This window comes from Takifugu rubripes, chromosome 8 (genome assembly GCF_901000725.2).
Source record: "Takifugu rubripes chromosome 8, fTakRub1.2, whole genome shotgun sequence".
Classification (NCBI taxonomy): Eukaryota; Metazoa; Chordata; class Actinopteri; order Tetraodontiformes; family Tetraodontidae; genus Takifugu; species Takifugu rubripes.
In genome coordinates this window covers 15,845,482-15,869,623 of record NC_042292.1, presented here as the reverse complement: position 1 = coordinate 15,869,623, position 24,142 = coordinate 15,845,482, and the positions used below count along the sequence as shown (strand labels likewise).

Here is a 24,142-nt window from a genome sequence, read left to right as displayed (position 1 = left end):
TTTAGTTTTTAGTTGGGGGGGAAAAAGAGGAAAATACCGAGACGTAACGTATCGCGCCGGCGAAGTTAGCGGCTGCGGTTCCGTCACGCGGCGTCCTCGGGCCGTTAACACAGGATGTGAGAAGCGTTCCCCCGCCTAACGAAGCATCCGCTTCCGATCAAAATCTCATCCCTCCAATTTCGCCGGGCTCCGCGCGCCCTCCTTCTCATTTCACCTCCGTCCTTCTCCTTCCGCTCCCCGCGGTGCCGTTGCCGCGCCCGCCCCCGCACACTCGCCCGACGCACACACGCAGAGGATGGGAAACGCTCGCACCTTCCTCTCCCCGCGGTGTCATTGTTTTCTGCCAACGCTGCAAAGTGTTTACATTTCTGCATAACAGCAACCATAAAGCCCCCCCCCCCTTCTGCCCCGGTCTTCTCGTTCTCCTGCCCTCTGCTCCTTTCTTCCCTCATCAGTCCATCTTTATGAAAGAGGCCTTCACGTCAGGGGAAGAAAAAAACTTTACTTCTTTCATCTTGCACTCTTCCTTCCCTCCCTCCTTCCTTCTCATCTCCTGCCCTCCCCTATTTTTATCGCTGCACGACCCCCCCTCCTCCTCTCCTCCCCTTTCATCCCTCTATCCTACATTCGTCGTCCTCCTCGATCCCCCTCCTGTTCTCTGTTTCTCTGATTTTTTATTTTTATCCGGGACCCTTTTGCTGTGCTCCGTCCTCTTCCCGTCCTTTCCTTTCGACTGCAGGTTTGTCCCACCACTCATTTGCCCCTCCGATTGCCCCGGTGCTGATAATTACCCCAAAGTCTTACCGTCCCCTAGCCTGTTAGCGTAGCATTTAGCTTTACGAATGCTCCCAAGGATGTCGGTCGTGCTTCCTGTTGTGACCCGGCACACTCGTTCTCTATCTGTCAGGATGAAATAACACCTCCCTCCGTGCACGCGCACCGTGCACGTTCCCTGTCCTGGTTAAAAAATGGCGGTGACCTGCCTCGGTAAAAGTCTATCAGCAGGGTGGGGAAATGTCACCAGGAAATTGGTGCGCTCCTCCTCATGTCCCTGCTCTCCTCCCCTTCATACTTTTCCCTTCTTTTCTCCCACCTGCGCCGTCCTCCTATTTCCCTCCTTGCATCCATCTTTCTCTCATCCATCCCGCTATCATCGCCATGGAGAACCTGATTGTGTGTGTGTGTACACGCACACAGAGGATTATCATCCGTTCCCTTAAATCCTTCAACATTTCCTGGGAACATCTAACAGGAGACCATCTTTGTTGCCACAACGATCACGGAATTCTGAAAGGACTCAACGCAGCAGCACCTTTTATCGTTGTCCTCTATTCCTCCTCTTGCTGTCACCAATATTGTGTACAGCCAATTAGTCTTTAAACAATCAAGAGAAACCTCCCTCTCCCTCTCCCTCCCTCCATCTCTCTCTACCTCCATCTCCATCTTTCTCTCTCTCTCTCCCTCCCTCCATCTCTCCCTCCATCTTTCTCTCTCTCTCTCTCCCTCCATCTCCATCTCTCCCTCCATCTTTCTCTCTTTCTACCTCCATCTCTCCCTCTCTCTCCCCTGCTCCTCATATTCCTTCTTTCTCTCCCTTTCTGATTGTAATGCGATGTCTTTTTTGGTATTCAGCAGTTTTCTCTTCACTTGTTAATTAAGAGAGTGGAAGGTGAGAGAGGCGGGGGAGGTGTGTGTGTTTGTGTGTGTGTGGGGAGGTGTGTGTGTGTGGAGATGCGTGTGTGTTCCACTGTAGGTGCAAAATGCTTTTATGGCAGGAGGGATGAGTGTGTTTGTCAATGTGTCTGTGTGAGCAAGGCAGCAAAGGGGTCCAACTGGACCAATCAACATTAATGAAATCAGGTGTGTGTGTGTGCGTGCGCGTGTGTGTGTGTGTTTTGGAGTGCTTGGCTTGCAGAAGAGAGGGGATCTAAAAGGGGTCTAAAGAGGAGAGAGAGCTAATTAGAGATCCGTGTCTTACCAGAGTGAGTGTGTGGATCAAATACACACACGCGTGCACGTACTCCCTCACACACACACACACTCAGGTAGAGAATACACACACGCAGAGGGAGCGTGTGCTTGTAGATATTAATTTATACACACGCAGAGTTTGAAGTGAAGGTTTTCAATGTCAGGGAGGACTGAGCACAGCTGGTGGAAACACGATGACACGTGCATACTAACACACACACACACACACACACGTATTGTACTTGTGAGGACCATCATCGGCATAATGGATTCCCTGGTCTCGGAGTTTTGTGCTCCGTGCCGTCTCGTATGGACGTGAATGTATTTTATTAAACGTAAGCTCAGTTTTATTGAAACATGCTTTTTTAACGGGGGCCCAGTCACGTCCCACTGGGATGGAACACAGATCCAGTCAATGAAACATTTCCCAACACACGACATCAAAGGGAGGCCAGAGCGTCTCCAGGTCTGCGCTGATCTAACCTGGGCCCCAGCACACACATGCCCACCATGTGTGTTAGCACCTCCGTCTTTTTGAGCACTTTTATACCTGCTAGTGTGTGTGTGTGTGTGTGTTTTGCTGGTGTACCTTGTACAGCGGCGTTGTCTTGCTGGTTTCCATTAAGTTCGGGTTTGTCCTCGACTACAGCGGAGTCTGTAAGACAGGACAGTCTCAACCAAAGGACACCTTTGACAGGCCAGGCCGGTCCGGTCCGGTCCGGGTGGCGTTTGTGTTAAATATTGTTGGGGAAATTCAGCTTTTGTCATCTGTGATCGTTTATGTAAAGGATTTGGTGGTGCCTTCAGGGCCCTTTCCACATAAAACTCCTGAGGTTTTTGTGTTTCTGCTGGAAGTTGCCAGATTGTTGCCTGGTTGACGTGCAGCAATGTTCATGTTTGATCATCATTAATAGCATTAGCTAACATGCTTCTATTGTATCTATTAACAGCACTGTATTTATCAAACCCCCAAAAAGGCTACATCTAAAGTGGCATAAAAGAGGGACAATCATATTTGAATGCATTGGGCTTTAATGCAGCGATGAAAACATTAATAGTACAGCTTCACCTGAGCTAAAAGTCTGGTTATAATAACAACAGAGAGTAAAGTAGACATAAACATGCAGTACGAGCTATTAGGTGCCAGTTTTTGATGATGCGGGAACAGGAAATTGTCGTTAAATGCTTAAATCGATGGCTCAGCATGGCTACTTTAACCTGACGGTGAAGGAAGTGTTTCTAGCGTCACTTTATGGTGCGTCATACCGTTGTTGTTGGCGTGCAGCGGCTCGGGAGAGGGGGAGGATGAGGACGAGTGTTTGAGGGCGTCTTCCACCCGTTCCCTCCTCTTTGACTCAAACTCCAGGGCCTCCTGCAGCTTCCTCTTGGCCTTCTTCTCTTTCTTGAGGCGCTTCTGGATGGAGGCTGTGGAGACACAACGGGGTTATTTCCTTCCACGCCGTGGCACAGGCGCGCGTGCACGGTGGACGCTCGCACCTCTGCTCTGGAGCTCGGAGGTGAGCTGCCGTTCCAGACTCTCCCTCATCTCCCTCTCCCGATACAGCTCCATCTTCAGCTCCCTCTTCTCCGCCTGGATCTGCTTGTCCTGCACGCGGGCGTTCTCCACCGCCACCTTCAGCAGGCCCTGAAGCAGACGCCCCGTTAGTTTGCGTTTGCTCCCAGTCAGCTCTTAATGGTTGCGGGGGGGGGGGGGTCTGACCTGTATGTTGGTGAGCAGGGTCTCCACTGACGAGAGGCCGTCTGCAAACAGGAAGGGAGCGGGGAACCCAGGGGGGAGGGCCTGTCCCAGCGGAGACTCCTCTGTCATCAACACAAGTTTTCACCTCTTTAAAACGCTGCACAAACGGCTCGACAAAGTCGGGCTTTTAGATCACGTTCGGCCCCGCGCACGCGTGCGTGCGCCAGCGTGGCGCAAAGTTCACGAAACGTTGTTTACTGGGGTATAAAAGGCAACGGAGCGGCTACGGAGGAATCAATTACTGTAACCACACTCGCCACAAACAACGCCGCGCTCGTTAGTATTCACACCACCGTGCGGGGCACTAATTGGCAGGGATTAAAGACATTCTCCACCCTGCACGTGTGTGTGTGTGTGTGTGTTGATTTTGGGTGCGTCACAGCGTCTGATCAGGCCTTAAAGCCGAACACTGACAACTGAGTTAACTCTGCTGTGAAATTAACACTGATTAAGATGCACTCTCTCACCACACACGCCATCTCTCCCCCTATCTGCCTCTCCTCCGTGCATCCTGTTACTCTTGCCTTTCCTTTCTATCTCCCTCCATCACCTTTCACCCCCCCCCCCCACCCTTGAATGTGCGTCATTTACTTCCTTTCCCCAGTTGATAACTTGTACTGCAGCTATGCGAAAATGGCTGGATCTAATATTTCTAGTTTAGGATGCTATCGCCCACGCTGCCCATTTAGCACCATTTAGATAAAAAGCTGATTCAGCCAAAGGTCAATTTCGGACCCGTCTGGGGTTAATGGATCCGCTCGCTCGACGGATGAAGGCCAGTCAGAACGTTTGGTCACCTCGACCACGATAGCTAAATGCCAGGAATATTCAAGGCTGATTGATGCCATCGGGCCTTGACGTGCACGATTTAAGGATTGGATGCCGATATAGAGCAGAGGGACGTTTACACAAGTTAAGTTAGCATCTCGCGGTAGGAGCAAGCTAACCAGAGTGAAGGGGAGGGTGAGGAGGTGTTCAGAGGAGGATTAGCTGGAAACTGAAAGTGTTACAAGAATGGAGGGGGGGTGGAGGGAGGCGTCTTCCCCCCACACGCTTTTAGAGGGTGACCTCTTCACCCCTTTTAGCCGCACCTCCTTCACTTAGCCTGGCGTGCTCCCTCGCTCCATCTATCTAACCCTCCCTCCTGCTCTGATTGATAGCTCAAAGACAGGTGATCAATAGTCGGAGGGGGCGGGACATCCCCGTGCCTGTGTGTGTTTGTGTCCAGCTGGGCTGATTCTGGGGTGTGTGTGTGGGGTCGTATTTGTCCGGTGTCAGAGTGAAGCGGGTTAAAGGTTTGGGGTTAGCTGAGTGATGGATGATGGCTGCTTCCATAAGTGTGTGAGATGCTTGTTCATTGTCAGGTGTGTGTGTGTGTGTGTGTGTGTGTGTACCTTTGTCTTTAGCTGGTTTCTTGATGGGGACAGCAGGGTTGGACAGCGCCCCATCTGCATCAGCGGACACCGACCCTGTCGGAGCGAAACGGTCAGTTTAACCAAACATCTGTGTGTTTTGTCCCATTCAAATCAATTTGTCGTCTTAAACCATCTGTATTTGTGTTCTCGCAAAACATCTGTGCACAAATTAACCCCCTAAAACTTTATAAGTGCCCACCTAAAACCACCTGCCTCTCCTTCCGTCTCCTCCCTTCCTCCCTCTCCTCATCCCACACATCCTGCCCTCTTTTTGCCCTTTCATCCCATCTTCACTCTATCCCACCCTCCCTGCCACCTCCTCCCATCTTCCCCTCCCCTTTTCTCCCTCCCTACCTTCATCTCAAACCTTAAAGTTCCATAACTTCATACACCACCACTGCTGCTGCCTTTCTCCGTGGTGTGTGTGTGTGTGTGTGTGTGTGTGTGTGTGTGTACCCAGTCGTTCTGGTGAGCTGGAGGCTGAGCTGCTGGGCTGCGACTGCAGGGGTGTGTTGGCCTCGTCCACAGATGGGGAGAGGGATGGACTGTCACACACTCTTTCCTGGGCAGAAAGAACAAATAAGCTGTGATGCAGCGGGGCTCCTAAAATCTGACGTCCCTCCGAATCACCGCTGGTGAATAATCTGAGGAGTTCCTCTGCAAATAAACTAAAAATCCACCTGCCAGGACATTCGGGGGGGTCTCTACCTTGATGACTGGTGCTCGGTGTACGTGAGTGTGTATCTGCTGGGCTGCGGCAGCCATGTTGGCGATGGTGTTGAGGTGGTTCATCTGCGACATCGCCATGGCTACAGATGCGGGGGGCAGCCCCATGGGCAGCAGCGGGTGGGGCATCATCATGAAGGGCAGTTCTAACCCTGAGGGAGACGGGGAGAAGATCAGCCACTTGGGAAGCCGGTATTTGAGCGGATCTCCTCTGCAGACGGCGTCAGATTAAACACGTCCTAATTAATTTAGTCAAGGCGACGCGAGGAGCGTGAACGGCGCCGTCTGAACTCCTGTTGAACTTCACTCAGGGAGAGAAGGTGTCATCTGGGTGTCACATGTCTGGCTAATAAAAGTTGACAACGCAGAGGGAGGGGGGCAAGAGTAAGAGGAAAACACGGGGTCAAAAGGGCAATCAAGTGGCAAAAGGGCAGTTCTTTCAACCATTAGAATCCTTTCTTTCAGTTCTCGTCTTACTGTACCTGCAGCTTCCATCATGTCTCAGCTGGTTCCTAAACATTAGCTTAGCGCTAATGTTTCATTAGCTGAACCCGACAAAACCTTGACCCCCGACCCTCCTTGACCTTGAAACTGCTTCTATTTTTAAAGGAGAGCGCAGCTGTAAACTCATGATACAAGTTGCCACTCTCTCTCTCTCTCTCTCTCACACACACACACACACACACGTGCACACACACTCTGCGCTGGAACAATAACACTGATTGTTGTTGTGATGACTGAAGCGTTGGAATAATCAATGTGAGTGTTTGTCACCCACCATGTGTGCGCACAGATGTATTGCTTCAGCAATAAGAAAAAGACATCTGAATGTTTGTCTGTCTGTCCGTGTGTGTGTGTGTGTGTGTGTGTGTGTGTGTGTGTGTGAGAGAGAGAGAGAGAGAGATCTTGATAGATTGAGTCATTAAGGAGAGTGTGTGCTGATTAATCCAGACAGAGTGTTAATACAGAAGATGGGAACAGATTAAATGGCGCACATTAACAAATATTGCCACCACTTTAAACACACAGAGTGTGTGTGTGTGTGCGCACGTGTGTGCGTGTGTGTGTGTTCCATCTCTGATTACATGTGAATGTGTGCACTCACTGTTAGCCAGGAGCTGCTGCTGTTGCTGTATTTGCTGTTGATTGACAGCTCCGATTGCCGGTCCTCTCCCACCACCTCCTCCTCCTCCTCCTGCTGTTGCCGCGCCACCTCCTCCTCCAGCTGCTCCTCCTGCCGGGGCTCCTGCTCCACCCCCTGGACCTCCGCTGTGAGCCCCAGCTGGAGGGCTGGTCAGACGGTCTTTATCCCAGGAGCACTCGCTGCCTCCTGACAGACAGATGCACAAAGACTTGACTTCAAACGGCTCAAATGACACAAATAAACGCTAACGTTGCTGCCGAGATGCACTTCTTAAGACACCAGCTGTTTAATTTTTGAAGGATGGGATAAAATTATGAAACTGTATCCAACTTCCTGTTTATTTTTGGGTCGAACTGTCCCTTTGAGATGGTTCAGATACGGTCTCTCAGCGAGGGGCACGTGCAGATATTTACTGTTCTGTTGCATCAATACGACTTACTTTGGAAGTTTCAGGAGTAAATGCCGGAGAATAAAACACTTTTCATCACTCTACTCTTCCTCTCCTCTCTCTGTAAAGCTGCCTCTCTCGCCCTCCGCACCTCTCTCTGTTCCCTCATTCCCTCTCTCATCCATCTTCATCGCCCTCCATTAGTTTGAATTAGCAACCGTCTCTCTCTATTATTGCCTACTGAATTCCCAACACTGTGTGTGTGTGTGTGTGAGTGTGAGTGTGTGAGAGAGAGAGAGACAGCTGGGCTTCATCCCTTCTGCCATTTACACCAGGGAAGAAAAAAGTATAAACAGATGGGCAGATGTTCTCTCTCTCTCTCACACACACACCTAAATTTTTCCTTGGCCTTGTCCTTTCCCTCTGTTCTTTCCTCCTCCAGTTTCTTTTGCCTCTTTCACTTTTTCGGACCTCCCCATTTGCCATTTTCTTCTTCTCTGCACTCTTTAATTAAGCTTTCAAGTTTCCACTTTGGAGTTTACAAGTTAACGACCTCATTTCCAGGGACATTAGCTCGCCGGGTAACACGACTTCTATAGTTTTAGTGTTTTTCCAAATTTCATGCAAAATAAGGATTAAAGGTGTGTTAACTTGACGATGTGCAGCAAGAAATTGTCAATAGTTGATCATTTAAAGAAAACAACCTGAAATTAAATCTTAAAAATTGATTTTAGGACGTTCGGTTTATTTCTCGTTGCACAGCGACAGATTTTTATAATTCTGGCTGCTGGAACTGCGCCATTAATGCTAACTGGCGCAAAAAGTTACCTTCCTAAGCGACCTGTAGCCAGATAATTAACCAAATATATTTTTGTCAAAACTTCTTATTTGAATAAATACAAAACTTTCGATTTCCAATTTGTCTTAAAAGTGGCCAAATTTTCTCCCAGGGGTTTTTGTTTTCCAGCGTTAGCGTCCCGCACACGTTCTCATTTCTCCGCTCCATAAATCTGTCGTCCGTCACTCCCCTCATCTGCTTTTCTCGTTTCTCCGGAGGAACAAAACCAGATCCGACTGTCACTGCGAGCGGGACCGGCCCACGGATCAACTTTCACCCATCAAAAATACCTTTTCTTTTCCACCCTTGTCTCCTCGTCCCACATAGACCCATCTCTCATTATTAGCCCGTTTTTTCCCCTCCGCTTTACTTTCTTTTGCGTCTCTACGCTCGTTCCTCTCCTCTTTTGTCCGCGGGAGTTTCCCAGGCCAGCGTGAGTGACTGTTACAAAGAAAAATAAGGTCGGACAATGAAAGGGAGGCTTTACGCGCCCTCTCAAAACACGGCGGAGAAACACTCCGACTGAAATAAAAGAAGACGGTGGAAGCAGAGAAGGGGGGAATAAATAAAAAACGACAGGGGCGAAAGAGAATAAAACAAGAGAATGGAGTAACACTATCGGCCTATTTGCCAGGTCAGCTGAAGAAATGGAAAAGAAAGAAAACCAGAAATGGAAGCGCGGCGCCCTCTCTCCCTCTTCCTTTCTCTTGGCTTTTTGTTTTCCGTCTTTTAAATAATTCAGAGAAGCAAACACAGCAGATATGGAGTGGACCGGAAAGTGTCTGCGTGTGTTAAATTATTGTTTTTAGACATGTTTGTTTGCTATACCCCCCCTTTCTTCTCATTATTCGGGCTTTTTATTAAACTTTTTTATGCTGAATCATAAATAACAAAGGCCTTTAATGGTGGGAGTAAGCGTTTAATAATTTCTACATTAAAAAGAAACACAGGCAGCAAGTTTCTCTTGGTTTTAACGCGTCAGTGGTCGCTGACGCTTTTCTCGGGCCAAATGTTGCTTTGAGCTTCCTTTTATGGCTTTGATCTTTTTTTTTTTTTCCTTGTCGGCGTCGTGACCTTAGAACTGATTCAGGAGGGAATTTTGGAGTCCGTACGACTAAAACTTGTGCGTATCGTGAAACCTCGGGCGCTGTGACAAGTCAAAATGGCTGACTTCCTGTTTCCGCTTTTTGGGTTGTTTTTTTTTTTTAATCCGAGGGATCAAAGAGGATCATTTTGCCTTCCCAACCATAGCAAAGCTCTGAAAAGTGCCACATTTTCCCCTGCTACACCTGTGTACTTACTTTATCTACATATCAGCTTCTTCTTCTGTGGTATTCTACACTGCCACCTTTCCCTTTTGTACCCCGAGGACTTCCGCCCTCGCTGAGACGCTCTTACAGGCGACCAGGAAACGGCTCGTTGGCTCTGTGTCACCTTCAGCTTTTCCCCGTTGAAACGTTGCTGTTTGTTGGGGAACCTCGGTACCGGCGTCCTACCTGCGTTGGAGTGAAGGTCGTCGTTGTCCGACTCGTTGCCGTTCTGGAGACTCATCATCATCTTCATCTTCTGAAGCTTTTGGAGCTCCGCCATGGCTGCCGCTGTCAGGCCTGAGACACACACACACACACACTACCATTAATGTCTCGAAGCCATCCCTCCGCCTTTACCCATGATCCTTTGCTGTCAGCCGAGACACACATGACGGCTGTCGCTGGCAAATTTTCTTTTCACTGCGAGTGTTTTGTTCAAGTGTTTCAGGGTGTGAGTGCTGTTTGTGATGCCTCGGGCTTCATGTATATTCACTGATACATGCAGGCAGGAAAACACACACACACCCACCACTCCCCCACCGAACACACTCTTTTGTGAGGCCTAAGATCCCTGGCTCTGTGCACTGACCTGGAACTGACTTCTATACACAACAACCAGCAGAGTGAGAGCAATGACCCTGTGTTTGTGTGTGTGTGTGTGTGTCTGTGTGTGTGTATAAATGCACTATTATGCTTCCAAGTGTGCATGTGAGCTTTTACATCATGCTGAGGTTGTATGTACAGTTGTGTGTGTGTGTGTGTGTGTGTGTGTGTGTGTAGGTCAGTTGGTTTTGGGCCGGTCACGGTTGAAGGCCCTGCAGGAATGTCCATTACACTGTACAGTTGTCTGTGAGCTATAAAGAAAACAGGGTCGAGGGAGGGAGGGAGAGATTTAATTAAAAGCAGGACGGATGGATGAAGGGGGGGTGACAGGTGGGGAGAAGGTGTGTCTGTCTTTAAATGTGAGCACCGGACTCACGGCGGCGCATTTAACAAGTGTGGGAAAAGACTTGTAACTTTGAGGAAAAGGGCGGAGAGGAAGAGTGATGGGCACAACGGTGATCAGCAGCAGCAAATGCTAAGAGGTGGATCAGCGTCGGACGGACGTTAGAGACGACAACGACTGATGTGAAAGTGTGATGGAGTGTGTATGAAGAGGGAGAGGCGGAATTTTGGGACTGGAAAAGGGGAAGGATGAGTGTCGAAGTGAAATGGATGAAAATAAAGGTCAAAATGACAAAAGTGGCACAGCAAATCAGTGGAAGCCATTTTGACTCTTATGTCGGTGCTCTAAGCTAATGCTATCCACGCTAGCGCACCTTTAACTGTGATGGGAACGATTTCACCGCTTAGCATAAAGTCAGCGTTTAGCTCTTAATCTGTCTCGTTTAAACACAATTGGCTACAATGAGCTTTTCCATCGCTCAGTCAGTCATTAAAAATGAGTGTAATGCTAAGAATCGCCTTTGAGAGGCAGCAATTATGAAAGGAAGGACTGAATCTTACCATGGCTGCCCAGCGGTTAGCAACAGGCTAGACTATTCTGTTACCACACGTAAGCTACAATGCTGACATGTTTGGGAAGCTTTATCCTGTAGCACAGCGCTATATTAGCATCGGGCTCAACCGAGCAGACCAGACTTGACTTCCAACATCGGCGTCTTCGAGCCCTTACGCGAATGTTTAAGGTTCAAGTAGGAACGCCGGCACAGAAGCGGACATAAAAAATGACCTTTAAAAAAGAAAAGATGAGTGCAGAGTGTGGGAATAAAAAGGGAAAATGGAGTCGCACATTGATTACTGAGGTACACCTTGACACACAGAGATGTGTGTACTGATACAGACACACACACACACACACACGCCCGCTTCGCCTCAATGCAACCAGAAGACAATCAATAGTGAGGGCAGAGTCACAATACTGTTCTCCATCATGACAATCAAACACGCGCGCACACACGCGCACGCTCGGATCAATGGCTGCCTGCTCCGACCACGGATACTGAGCATCGACCCCGTAGCTAATGGCGACCAAGGAACCTTGGGAATTAGTGTGTGATTGATTGACGGACTGCTTCAAAGACACATGCATTACACGGAACGAGCGTGTGAGACAGAATAAATATATTCCAGAGTGTGTTGGCGCTCCCCCGTGGATCGGCCCAACATTGTTTACCATTCTCTTTTTTTTTTACCCCTCTCATGCGTCCCAACACTCCGAAGGCCAAACGAGAGGCGGAGAGAGGAGGAGGAGGAGGGTCAAGGGGATGAGGAGGAGATGAAGGCAAACAGAAAGGGAAAAGAAGTGAATCGTCAGCGTAACATGACAAGCTTGATGGAGTGAAATCCATTCGGATGGATTGAAGAGGGTTGTCCAGCCCAGTTAAAGGGACCACACACTGGTGGGAAAACTGGTCTTTCCTGGATATTTAACAGCCTTTTTTTAAATGTTTTTTTTTTTTTTTTTAAATTGCAGATCAAAAAAAGTCAAAAGCAGCTCATCAAAGAAGAGTCGTTTAGCTTCAGCGGAGAGCTGCTTGGCTTCCGCACTTGTGAGGTTTAAACCGGAGCGTCCCGGCATAGCCGGAACTCAAAGCTAATGCGGTGTTGTGGGTAAACATGCGAGGGCCTGCGTAGCTTCGCCGTCAGATCAAAGTTATTAAAGACTTCCGAGGAACGCCCAGTAAAAGCATCGCCGCACGGCGGGCGCCTCTCTGCCAGGGTCCTCCCGTAGCCGTGATGCTCTTTAATAGCTTCCAGTCTGCCGGCGGCTGCTGGGCGATCTTCTGGACGCCCGCCGACGCTCGCGTGAAACCCACCCCCATTTGGCCGCGGCGGTAAATATTTAATGCGCTGCACCTACATCTCTGACGGAGTGCTGGGAAGGCTCTCAGAGACGGAGTGACACTTTGAATAAAACAAACAGGACAACGGAGGAATTGCTCTTTGTGTTCTGTATTTAGAAACGCACTGTTCTGCCCCTTTTTTTTGTGTTTCCGAGCTTTTTTTCCCCCTCCTTTTCCTGCGAGCACTCGGGAGTGCCGGTTTACAAATGCAGTCGATTGCTCTTGTGCTGAGTCAAACAGATTTCTGCGCCGCACTCGGGCACTTAGGTCAACCATCTTTAGCTTCCGCGGCGCTCGCTCGGAACCGTTTTAAGGCGGCCATTTTGTGTCCTCTGGAACAGAAAGGGCTGCAAACTTCAGGCAATTTGAATTTGAGATCTGTTGTGTTCCAACGGATCACGTCCAGAGTCCGAAGGTTACTTTACGCCACACGTGCGAAGCAGGTTCGGATGGAGGTTTTAGCATCCGAGCTTCACTTTTGTCGCGACTTGAACCCCTTTTTCTGGCTCTTCAATGCCAAAAGGTCCAATGTCGTCAACAAAGAGGGCACCAGGAAGCTCTAGTCAAATACGTTTCAGTATATTTTCCACAAGCGTGACTGCGCCACCTGGTGGACAACCTTGTTGGCAGACGATGGTAAGTAATCTATTACTTTTAGGCAGAAACACGCATCAAATGCCAAACATTTGCCGTCAAACATCACCTCCTTCAGTGAGTTCATAGCGGAACTAATCGCTGCGCCGCTCAATCGACGGAAAAAATAGGACAAAAAGACGTCAGGAGGTTAAATCGTGCCTGCAGGGGGCGCCAGCGAGGCTGAACCATGTTTGAAGACACAGGATTGATGATGAAGGAAAGACTTAATGTCACTTTAGCACCTCTGCCTGCCTGTCTGTCTGCCTGCCCTCCCCTCCGCAGGTGCACAGAAGAGTCCTCAGAAGAGTGTATTCTTTTCATGACGAGATTGAAAACACTTCATCTGTAACCTACTCAGAGTTCATGTGTGTGTGTGTGTGTGTTGGTGAGATAAATGCATGTAAAGTCAAATACATCAGTCAGGTTTATATCATCTAAATATGTTTGCACATGTGTTTTCAAATGTATCAAAGTGTGTGTGTGTGTGTGTGTGTGTGTGTGTGTGCGCGCGCGTGTGTGTGTGTGTGTTAGAACACAAGGTGAACCATTGAGCTGTTTTTGATGTGAATTAACAAGTCAAATGAGTGCCGCAGCACGCTGCATAGGTTCTCTCTCTCGCTCTCTCTCTCTCCCACACACACACACACACACACACACACACACACACACACACACACACAGCTTCTTTGTTAAGGAAGATGAGGCCAATTAAACTGATATCCCTCTCTTGTTATCGTTTATACCTCATCCTGCACCACTCTAATCTTTCTGTTCCAGTTTTTGACCTTTTCTTCCGCTCCTCTCCTTCCGCTCTTCCTCCTCCTCTCCCTCTCCTCATCTCCCCTTCTCCTCCTCTCCCCCCCTCTCCTCCTCCTCCTCTCCCCCTCTCCTCTACCATCCGTCCTTTTTTCTTCCCACCATTCCTTCTCGATCTCTTGTTTCACCATCTTTGCCACCTCTTCCCTAAACTCTTCCACTTTGCATTTTTACCTCCTTCCAACTCCTGAATAGCTTTTTTTTAACCTCATCACCTCCGTTACCCTCGTTCATCATCCCCCACTCAGCAGCTTCACCTCCTTCCTCATCCATTCATCTTTTCACTCACATTCCTCCTCCAAACTCTCTCCTCCTCCTCTCACTCTGTTTTCTAACAGTGTGATAAATGTCCATCTGTGATTGGCCGATGCCCCCCATCGCTGCGGCGCCCGTGAGGTCGTAAACAACGGACCGTCTCCCCCGGCAACGTGGCGTCTCCATGGACGCGGGGCCGCTCAGACGACCGGCTCTGCGTGAGCGAGTGTGTGCGCTGAATATGTGAACGGGCCGTGTGTGTGTGACCTAATGAGCGATCATAAGTGAGCAAATGTTTTCTCTAGCTTCAACTAATGTTCGCCAAAGTGTGTGTGTGTGTGTGTGTGTGTGTGTGTGTGTGTGTGTGTGTGTGTGTGTGTGTGTGTGTGTGTGTGTGTGTGTGTGTGTGTGTGTGTGTGTGTGATTAGTATGCCACAGTGAGCTTTGTCCATATGTCACTAAAGACAAGCATGTTTTATTTATCCTGGAGAGACAGAGAGGCCAACAGTGAGTGGACAGACAGGACGGGGGGGACGTGGACAGTGAGACACTTCCTCGTCAATCCTGCTCTGGACACTGGTCACCCTGCACGCTCCTACGCCTCAAGCTAATGGCTAACGGCTGCGATTGGCCGCTAACCATCTGCTTTGACTGGTAATCCTTCGCAGACGCTGGATCGGACCGGATCAACCAGCGGGCGATGGGGGGGGGGGGGGGGGGGACGGTAAAGTCCGCCGAGCAGGAAGCGGTCGGGCTCGCTTACGGGAACGCCGCCGTGGTCACGGGTTCCCCCGCCCTTTCTGTTTGTTGGGTTTGAGGTTTGGGGTTTTTCAAGGAAAGGAGAGATGGCGCAAAAAAGGAGGGAAGAGAAGGGTGAGGTAGGGAGGGAGGGATGGACAGATGGAGGAGTGGGACCCCAGAGACGTGTCGTTCATCACGCCACCGTGCAGCCTGCGCTCCTTCGGCATCTCTCCCTGCAGGTCTCGTTTCCCCTCCTCTTCTTCTCCATGCAGCATTTTCCTCTTTCATCCCTTCATTTACTCTCTTGTTTCCAGACCCGTCACTCGCTGCGAGACTTTGACATAATTTCACTCTCTCTGCCACCGACTGACACCACCCCACCCCCAACCCCCCCGCGTCGCCCTTCTTCTCTCTGGCACTTGTTTTTAGGTTTCATCATCTCCTCTGGCAACATTCTTCCACTTTCCCTGTATTCTATCCCTTCTTTCTGGCTCTTCCACTCATCTTTCCGCCTTTCTCGCGTCAGAATCTCTAAAACAGACCTCACACTTTTAAACTATTAACAACCAGAAGGTGAGAATGGACGGATTCGAAAGAAAGGTGGAGAGGAGTGAAAGTCAGGACACTTTGGCAGGTGGACAGCGGGTTGACCTTTGACCCCAGAGGACAAAAGACATTATTGGAGGAAAAAGAGCAGAGCATCTCTTGCTTTGGAGAGGATCTTTGTATCTAAATCAGTTATCTGTTGGACATCAAATTAGCATCTTTGCTAGGACGTTAGCAGTGACTTTAGCGCCATCTGGGGAGTATCAGCCAAATTTAACGGTGTCTTTTAACACAGAGGACCTGGAATTGTGATCTGAACTGTTAGCCTAATGCTAGGAGGTGGGACACTAGCGACAGTAGCGTCACTTGTCTGAAGCTCAATGTTACACCTGGTTAAAGTGTTGATGGCTCAAGAGCCAGAACCGTTAAACATTCCGTTTTTTTGTTCTTTTTAGGTGGGTGACTTCATCTCGTAGATGTCCGTGTCCCCCACCCTTGTTGATGACCTCACCAGGATGGAGGAATTACTTCAAATCCTCTGATTTAATTCAATATTAGCTCTGACTTTCTGGAGATCTGTTTTGTTACGGGACAACCCGACTGTGAGGTGACATCAGGCTTTGATCAACAAAAAAGGAGGAGGAGAACATGAAGAAGGAAGTTACCAGTGTGGGACAGCAGGTTGGGGGACAGCAGGCCGGGGAGGCCCGGGTGAAGCAGCCTGGGGCTTTCCTGGATCCCAGCACCAGAACAACGCTTGGGAGGACGGCCTGGACGAGAGCTGGAGGGGGAGACGGAGAGAGAGAGAGAGAGATCCATAACACAGAATCTAAACCACAGAAACTACAGATTCCTTCAAACTATCAGCTTTTACGAGTGAATCTGTTTGTATTTTAATGTGTTTGTATTTTAATAAAATTTTTGATTGACTGGAAGTCTGGGCTGACATCTCCGGGAAGGAAACGATCTGTCCGCGGCGTTACCGCGACGCCTCCGAGTGCCGGGCCCAGCGGGAGTCAACGGCAGGCGGAGCTCGATGCCATCGACGCGTTCGGCCGCCACAGAACCAGAGCTGACGTAAGAAAGGGAAGTAGCGCAAACCGGCTGGAACGCTCAAAAATAACCATTTCAATACATTTTTTTTGTGGCCTCAAAAAAAAAAAAAAATCAGGACGTAAGAGGAGCCGAGGTGCTGCAGCGCTGCCAGATATGCTAACGCTAACGCTAATGCGTCACGCCTGCAAACAAGCACAGGATCCGTGTTCTACATGTCCAAATGCCTGGATGTGCGTTCCCAACACCAGCCTCTCTCCTTTTTAATCAGCCTCACACACACGAGTGTGTTACGCATGTGCATGTAGGCACAAACACGCGGGAACACACACGTGCACGCAACCCAACATGAAGGAGGTGTGCATGCAGGCCAACTCTCTGCAGGGTGGCAAAGTAACAGATGGCCGTCCAAAGTCATTTACACCTAGAGAGGGAGGAAGAGAGAGAGACCTGAAACCTGTACAAGACCCAGAACACACTAAATCCAACCCAACAATAAAGGGACTACGAAATGATGCTAATTTGAGTCGGTTGCCGAGTTGGATTTGGAGCAGAACCTGCGTGTGTCGAGGTTTGAAGGCACAGAGCCGTGAATGAAGCCCAGATTAGAGAGTCCAGTCTGGGTTTTCAGCCTCTTGTGAGGTCACGTCCCAACTGTACAGAGAGAAAAGTGTTAAAAACGTGTGGAGAAAATGTCTCTGAGGTGCGAGCTTGTACGTGAGAGGACACACACACTCTCTCTCTCACACACACACACACACACACACACACATATGAGAGGACATATTTTTCATCTTCAGCCTTAAGTCTTTTCATTTTAATTTGCAATATTGGAGACATTTTGTCCCCCACAGTGATGGTGCCACAGCTTATAAAACACTCAGACTAAAAAACATGAACCCTCACTCTTCACCTGAACTTTGTCTAACCTCACACACACACACACACACACACCTGTACGGCAACCAGGTGTCTATATTCAAATATCCTAACCTTTCCATCAACACGCCTGCTGCTACCTTTCAACCCTTGCACGCACACACACACACACACGTTTATCCACAGTACAACGTGTGTTACAGTACCAGGTGTGTGTGCATTCATGGGCATCGAAGGTGTGTGTGTGTGGGTTTGGGCTAAGGACATATGATATTGCCTTCTCATTAGCCTTACAGTTCTTTGTTCAGAGTAATGACTGCTGCGTGTGTGTGTGTGTGTGTGCGTGTGTGCGTGTGTGTGTGTGTGTGTGTGTGTGTGTGTCTCTCTCTCTCCCGTAGGGTTGCCATATGTCGGGCATTAATCCTCGTCAATGGTCCACTCTCCTCTCCGCACCGAGCGCAGGAACAAAGAGCGGGTCACGCACGCGTGCACGGCGTAGGCTACCTGCTCTCATGCACACACTCGCTAATACACAAACCTGGACACACACACACACACACACACACAGCTGTCAGTCCACTGACCTACATCCATTTGTTAACTCTTAACCTTGACTGCATTCAGACCCTTAAATAGAAACGAGTCCATTCAACCTCCTCGGGCTCCGAACCCAAACACACTCACACAGGTAAAAGACCTTTGACCCCCAAAACACACACACACACACACACACCCGTCATCGCCCGCCGCTGACAACCAGCGTAACCGTCAGACTTCAGTCCTAAAGGTCCGGCGTGGCGGGCGGGCACAGGTTGCACATAAGCAGCCACAGCGCTAACCTCCATATTAGCGATGCGTTCAAGGACAACTTAACATGCCGTCAAGGCAACGGGGATCAAGCCGACGACGGTCCGATCAATGGACGACCCACTCCGCATACCGCTGGAGGTAAACAGCCTCAACTCTTCATTCATACCTGGCCTGATGAACACAAGCCGGGCTACAGGATTCTTCCGCTAACGGAGAGAACGCAGGAGAAAGAGGGGGGAAAATGACAGGCGGCTAACGGCGTCTTCTAGAATTAGCTGCAGTTCTCAGAGGGGGGACGGCGGCGGAACCGAGGCGCCGTCAGGCGGAGCAAATGTTTCGACTTTACCTCATTAACTACAGATATTAGAGGCAGCGATCGGACGCGAGTCCAGCTAACGCCACGTCCGTGCAGCGCTAAGCTAACGGGAGCGACCGGGTGACGCAGCGCCGCCGCTGCTTGTTTGCGGCAATTATTGTGACGTCTCGTCATTAAACATTTATCAATGTTAATTTAAATCGGACGCAGCACTTTCGGAATGTTTCCGTTTTGGTCGATGACCTTTTAATTGGCAAAGGGTGCAAAAACACGCCGTAGCTGACATTTCACACACACACAAACACACACACAATCTGACGAGCCACCTTGAAGTAAGTCTTCCCACTTTGACACACGCGCACCCTCGCCTGTCCTCCCAAATGGCCGTTTCTATGGTGACAGAGCCTTGATCAATACTCCGTCATCGGCACTGATGGCCGGTCAGGGTCGGACTCACACACACACACACACACACACACAGGCGGAGGCATGGCGGTGAATAAGCACAGACTCACTAGCACGTTTGACAGATTGATTTAGCTCAGAACGCACTGGGGTCACACACACACACTCACGCGCGCGCACACACACACCCACACACACACACCCACACACACACACACAGCAGTTTATCAAAGCCCTGTGCAGTCGATACGCGGGGTAGAGCGAGGGGTCAACCCTCTTTAGCTAAAATCTTTCATCTTTCTCGCCCTCTCCTTTTATCTCTCCATCACAGCACTGGTCCCTCCCTCCCGCTTCCTTTCTTGTTGGTTTCCAGCCCTCCGTCTTTCTCTCCCGGCCCGTCTGAGGCTTCGCCCGTTCGGGCACGTGCCGGGACGCGCTCCCTCCAGCCCCGATTCAGGCGATAAAACCATTAAAGATGAGCTAAAATCAGGAAAATCAGCGGCTTCCAATAGTTACTGAAGACTTGAGCAGTTCGTCCCAATACAACAACGGTGCATTTTACCAACTATGCTAATTAGCGTAGCGTGCTAGACGGCGTCGCTCGCACTTCCTGTGTCTCAAACGCACCTGGAAGCCTGAACGATCGAAACCCCCCAATCAGAACCGGCGGGACCTCCCACCTCCCTCCCCCCCGACCCGGGGTCAAGCGATGATGTCACAGCCCCGCCATCGATTCCGTCCTGCCCCCTCTCCGCCACCGCCGTCTGTTTTCCGTCTCCACACCTCCGTCGGCCGTCATAAATCCGCTCGGACATCCGTCCTCCCGCTCCCCCGCTCTCTTTACTCTTTGTTTGCGGCGCAACAACAATCTATTCTTTTTAAAGAGACACCAGAGAGATGGGAAAACCTGTCCCCACACACACACACACGCACACACACACACACACACGCACACACACACGGGGGCGTCATAATCATGGATGCTCACGGACTCTCGGAGAGAACGAGGGACAGAGAGAGATGGATGTTTACTTTCCTCCGGGCTTCCGCCTCTTTGATTGGACAGATGAATGACTTCATTGTGCGTCTGCGTCTCGCTGCGTTTCTTCCTCCCGTCTCCTTTTTCTGCCCTCTCTTTTTGACGGGGGGGGGGGAGGAGTGAGGTGGCCAATAATAAGTATTGATTGATAAGGGAAGTAGAGCGAGAAAAAGGTGGAAGAAAGAAATCACCTTAAAACAGAGCGGAGGGGAGGAGAAGAGCGGCATTGATCCCACACCTCTTTTCATCCTTCCACTCGTTCGCGGCGGTTTACATTTATCCATCCACACGTCCTTCATCCATCCATCATCCTCCCACACAGATGTCGCGTGACCCCCCCCCCCCCCGCGCAACCTTAACCTGTTACCGCTACGGACTTCATCGCTGTCTTCTAGCCACTGCTGCTAATTAGCTTAGCTTCATCTCACCTTATTCTGTCCATTTGAACCTCCACGCCTTCATCTACCACCTTTCTACCCCTCCCTCCCTCCCTCCCTCCGTCCTCCTTTCGCCCGCTAACTCCACCCGTCTGCCGATTGTTCGTCCATCCACATCATCTATTCTTCTCCCCACCCGTCCGTGCGTCCAGACGTGACCGTCGCTCCGCTGATCTCTCTTTCTCGTGAGGAACAGGTGTGCTGCGGAACCAGAGACAAAAAACTCTCCTGCATTTTTAACCAGCACCTATTAAATATTAAACTGGACACACACACACACACACACACACACACTTGCTGAGCAGACAAGTTATACAGGTCGATGGGCTAACGTGTGTCTGCCTGTCTGCACGACTGTGGTGGCTTTAAGCGTCATTACCTTATTTCCTAGGCATGTTAGCTCGCGCACACACACACACACACACACACAGGAGAAGCAGGGATAATTCATACAGGCATACGCGGTGCTCTCACATGTTAGCATTTAGGAGGTAAAACTATAACAGTGCGCCCCCCCACGCCGCCCCCCCCCACCACCATTCCTTCCCTTTGAAGTGCTCATAACAAACTATAACAACAGGAAGTTTTCAATGCGCCACATTGAGAAGGAATGTCACATGTGGGAGGCAGGGAGGGGGGAGGCTGGGAGGGGGGAGTTAGCAGGAGGAGGCCGGCATAGACGTGTAGCTAATTGCAACATCACAAAACAGAGGCTAAGAGCTGAGGGGTATTTCACGCGGTCCCACCAAAAACAGCGTCTGTCCATAGTTTCGGACCAACCAAAGGTCAAAGGTCACCCCAGCCTGGTGCTAGTTGAACTTTTATAGCACTGGTTAAGCTGCTAATTAGCCCTGTAAGACAACATTTCAGGAATAATACATGTACATGCTAGCATTTTTAGCCATGCCGCTGTTACAATTAAGACCCATGAGCTTCAAGCTAAGCACAATCAAGATGAAAGTTTTTATCTTTATGCTAAACGTAGGAAAAATTGACATTGCGATGATTTTACCGAGCCATGAACAGGCGCTAACGCGGCTAACCTGTTAGCGCATAGCAGAGCGGCCAGCAGTGCTGCCCAGGGAAGAAACATAAGAGGAAGAGAGTGAGCGACGGACACGGCAGAGGAGGGATGAAAGTAACGAGAAGAGACGTGTGACACAAACAAGGGAGGGAGGAGGAGAGGAGGAGTGAAGGAGGTGAGATGGGAAGGGAAAAAGAAGAGGACGGCAAAAACACAGACTACCCCCAACCAGCTCCGGATCAATTCTTTTATCACCCATTCATCCCTCCATCACTGGAGACTCTCCCTCCCTCCCTCCCTCTCTCTCCCCCTCTCCCCCCCCCCTCTCTCCAGTTAAGTCAGTGTAATGTAAATGATGTGCCATCGATCGCCCCTGACAGTGCAAGGACGCTCACCTCCTCTCCTCCTCCTTTTCTTCATCGTCCTGTCATCTCTCTCTTTTCTCACACACTCTCTCTCTCTCCTTTTCACACCCCTCCCTCGGTTTTTTCCCCACTGCTCTTTCCTCCACCTTACATCTCTCATCCCTCGCTCACTCGGAAAGTCTGTGGGTTTCGGCCTCGCTCGCCCACTGCCTCCCACGTCTGTCGTCCTCCTCTCCGCCGCTTCTTTTTCGTCTTCCTCTCGCTGTTATCCATCCCTCTCTTCCTCCATTGTTCTTATTTCTTCTCCTTCGCTCTTTAGCGCGCTAGCCTAATATAGCGGATGCTACATCTCGTATCAACTTCTTTGTCTAAAATTCCTCTTTCTGCTAATTTCTGCCACCTTATTGCAGCTTTTTGTGTTGTAGGACTGCAGTCGGCCACCAGGGGGCGATTAACGACGTTGATACAGGTTGTGAAGTGAAAATCCAACCGAGGTCGAACCAACCGACCAGAACTATTGTCAGCATGACCCACGTTCTTCCTCCACTAATAGCTAAACCTCTACTTTTGGACCGCTGACCTCTGCAAAAACCAAACCGGATCCGTTGGTTAATTGGTGAGCGTTCCTGCCACCTTTGGACGGACCGTTTCTGGTTGCTAAGCTAAACTAAGCTAACCGGGCGCCGACTCTGGCCTCGTATCAACTCTACCGAGCCGGATCGGGTCGATTTGAACCTGCCTCTCCGCTACAAAGATAAAATCCTGTGGCTTTAATGGTTAACTGGGACGGACGACATCATCACCGGCGTTCCCAGATTGCTTAATTATGGCCGCTCGTCCTCGCCGCCGCGTCACTGTCGTCTCCTCCGTTGCTCCTTTCACTCGTTTTCCTTCACACTCCCTCTTTCCTTTCTCCTTATCCAAATAGAGGACATGGACAATCCAATAAACGCCACTGCTCTCAACAGCTGGAGAGTGTGTGTGTGCGCGCGCGTGTGTGTGTGTGTGCGTGTGGGTGTGTGTGTGTGTAGGCCCGAGTCAGCAGAAAACTAGGATGACACCCTCGGCGTTGGACAGGAATGTCACGGAAAAAGAGAGATGAAGAAAATAAAGAAAGGGAGAGGAAGGACATGTGAGGGAGGGGAAGAAGAGTGGAAGAAAACTCTGGGGACCCGGAGTGACACATGCTGGATTACTCACCGTCCACACACACACACACACACACACACACACACACACACACACGCGCGCAAAAACAAGGACAACAAAAGACAGAGGGGCTCTTTCACAACAGTCAACCGAGAAAACTCTGAATCCGAGAGCAGAAAAAAACACCCGGAAGCTCCTGTTTCGTCCCAGATCCTGGATCCTGGGTCCCAGATCCTGGATCCCGGGTCCCAGGTCCTGGATCCCGGGTCCCCTCCGCAGGTGCCAGGATGTTGAGCCTCCATCTGTTCCTACAGTTGGTGGAGGTTTGGCATTTTAAACTTCAGCGGTGTGGTAACGACCCCGGTGCCCCAGCAGGACCTGCAGTCTGGGTTCTGGCCTGTAGGTGCCACCAAATCTCACACTCTGTATATTCCTCTCTTCGACCTCCAGGTCCGTCTCCGATCGCGCTCTTATCGGTTCAGAAACGTTTTTTAAAAACACGTCCTGACCTGAGGGTCACGAGGAGGACTGTCCCCACGTGTCATGTCTGGGTCCGTGCACGTCATCGCGCCATACGTCTTCATTTTAGACTCGGCCGTGTCGGATTTCCACGCGTGACTCCGGCTAACATAAACGTAACAAATGAGGGGGAACCAGACGCTCCTGACCCGCCGACGGGTATCCGATGACATTGACGACATCGGCAAACGCTTCCTAATGATCCGCACAACCGTCGCCCAAACTGAAAGACGCCCAGGCGACGTCAGCCGCCATCCCGAACAACCGTTCCCCACCACAAGGGGGCAGCGAAGCTCGAACCAACAAAGGCCTCTAATCGATTTTCAGTTTTAGTGTCGGTAAAACTCTGCCTGACATGTAAACTGTCCTTTTATTCCAGCCACACACAGTCTAAATCCATGCCAACACACACACACACACACACACACACACACACGCACACACACACACACACACACACACACACACACACACATCAGAAGGTAAGCCTGGATCCTACAATAAGTCCAGTTTTATGACTAGTGTATAACACCAACAGCTGAATCAATATTAGTTTACACTGGGTCACAGTGGACACACACACACACACACACAGCTCTTTCCTTTCATAAACACACACATCAAATCCCCTGGAATATATTATTATTTCAGATTCACACACACACACACACAGATTAGCTTTTATTCTATTACACCCTTGTGGTGGGTCGACTTGCCCATGTAAGGAAACACACACACACACACTAGCCATTATA

At 50.0% G+C, this 24,142-nt stretch overlaps 1 protein-coding gene and 1 long non-coding RNA gene across 2 annotated transcripts in view; one reads left to right on the top strand and one right to left on the bottom strand.

The window, feature by feature from the left end:
- The window catches only part of LOC101075414 (dachshund homolog 2-like), a 40,456-nt gene that overhangs the window by 1,364 nt on the left and 14,950 nt on the right, over positions 1–24,142 (bottom strand). The window contains exons 2-11 of the mRNA XM_029839645.1: positions 16,057–16,172; positions 9,738–9,848; positions 6,977–7,201; positions 5,854–6,023; positions 5,602–5,707; positions 5,125–5,199; positions 3,692–3,792; positions 3,469–3,616; positions 3,238–3,396; positions 2,561–2,626 (exon numbers count right to left, since the gene is read on the bottom strand). Of these exons, the coding sequence (XP_029695505.1) occupies positions 2,561–2,626; positions 3,238–3,396; positions 3,469–3,616; positions 3,692–3,792; positions 5,125–5,199; positions 5,602–5,707; positions 5,854–6,023; positions 6,977–7,201; positions 9,738–9,848; positions 16,057–16,172 (1,277 nt within the window). The remainder of the gene's footprint in view (positions 1–2,560; positions 2,627–3,237; positions 3,397–3,468; positions 3,617–3,691; positions 3,793–5,124; positions 5,200–5,601; positions 5,708–5,853; positions 6,024–6,976; positions 7,202–9,737; positions 9,849–16,056; positions 16,173–24,142) is intronic.
- LOC115250618 (uncharacterized) lies at positions 13,905–16,321 on the top strand. The gene is made up of 2 exons (XR_003889172.1): positions 13,905–14,758; positions 15,847–16,321. It is a non-coding gene; the product is annotated as an uncharacterized lncRNA (long non-coding RNA).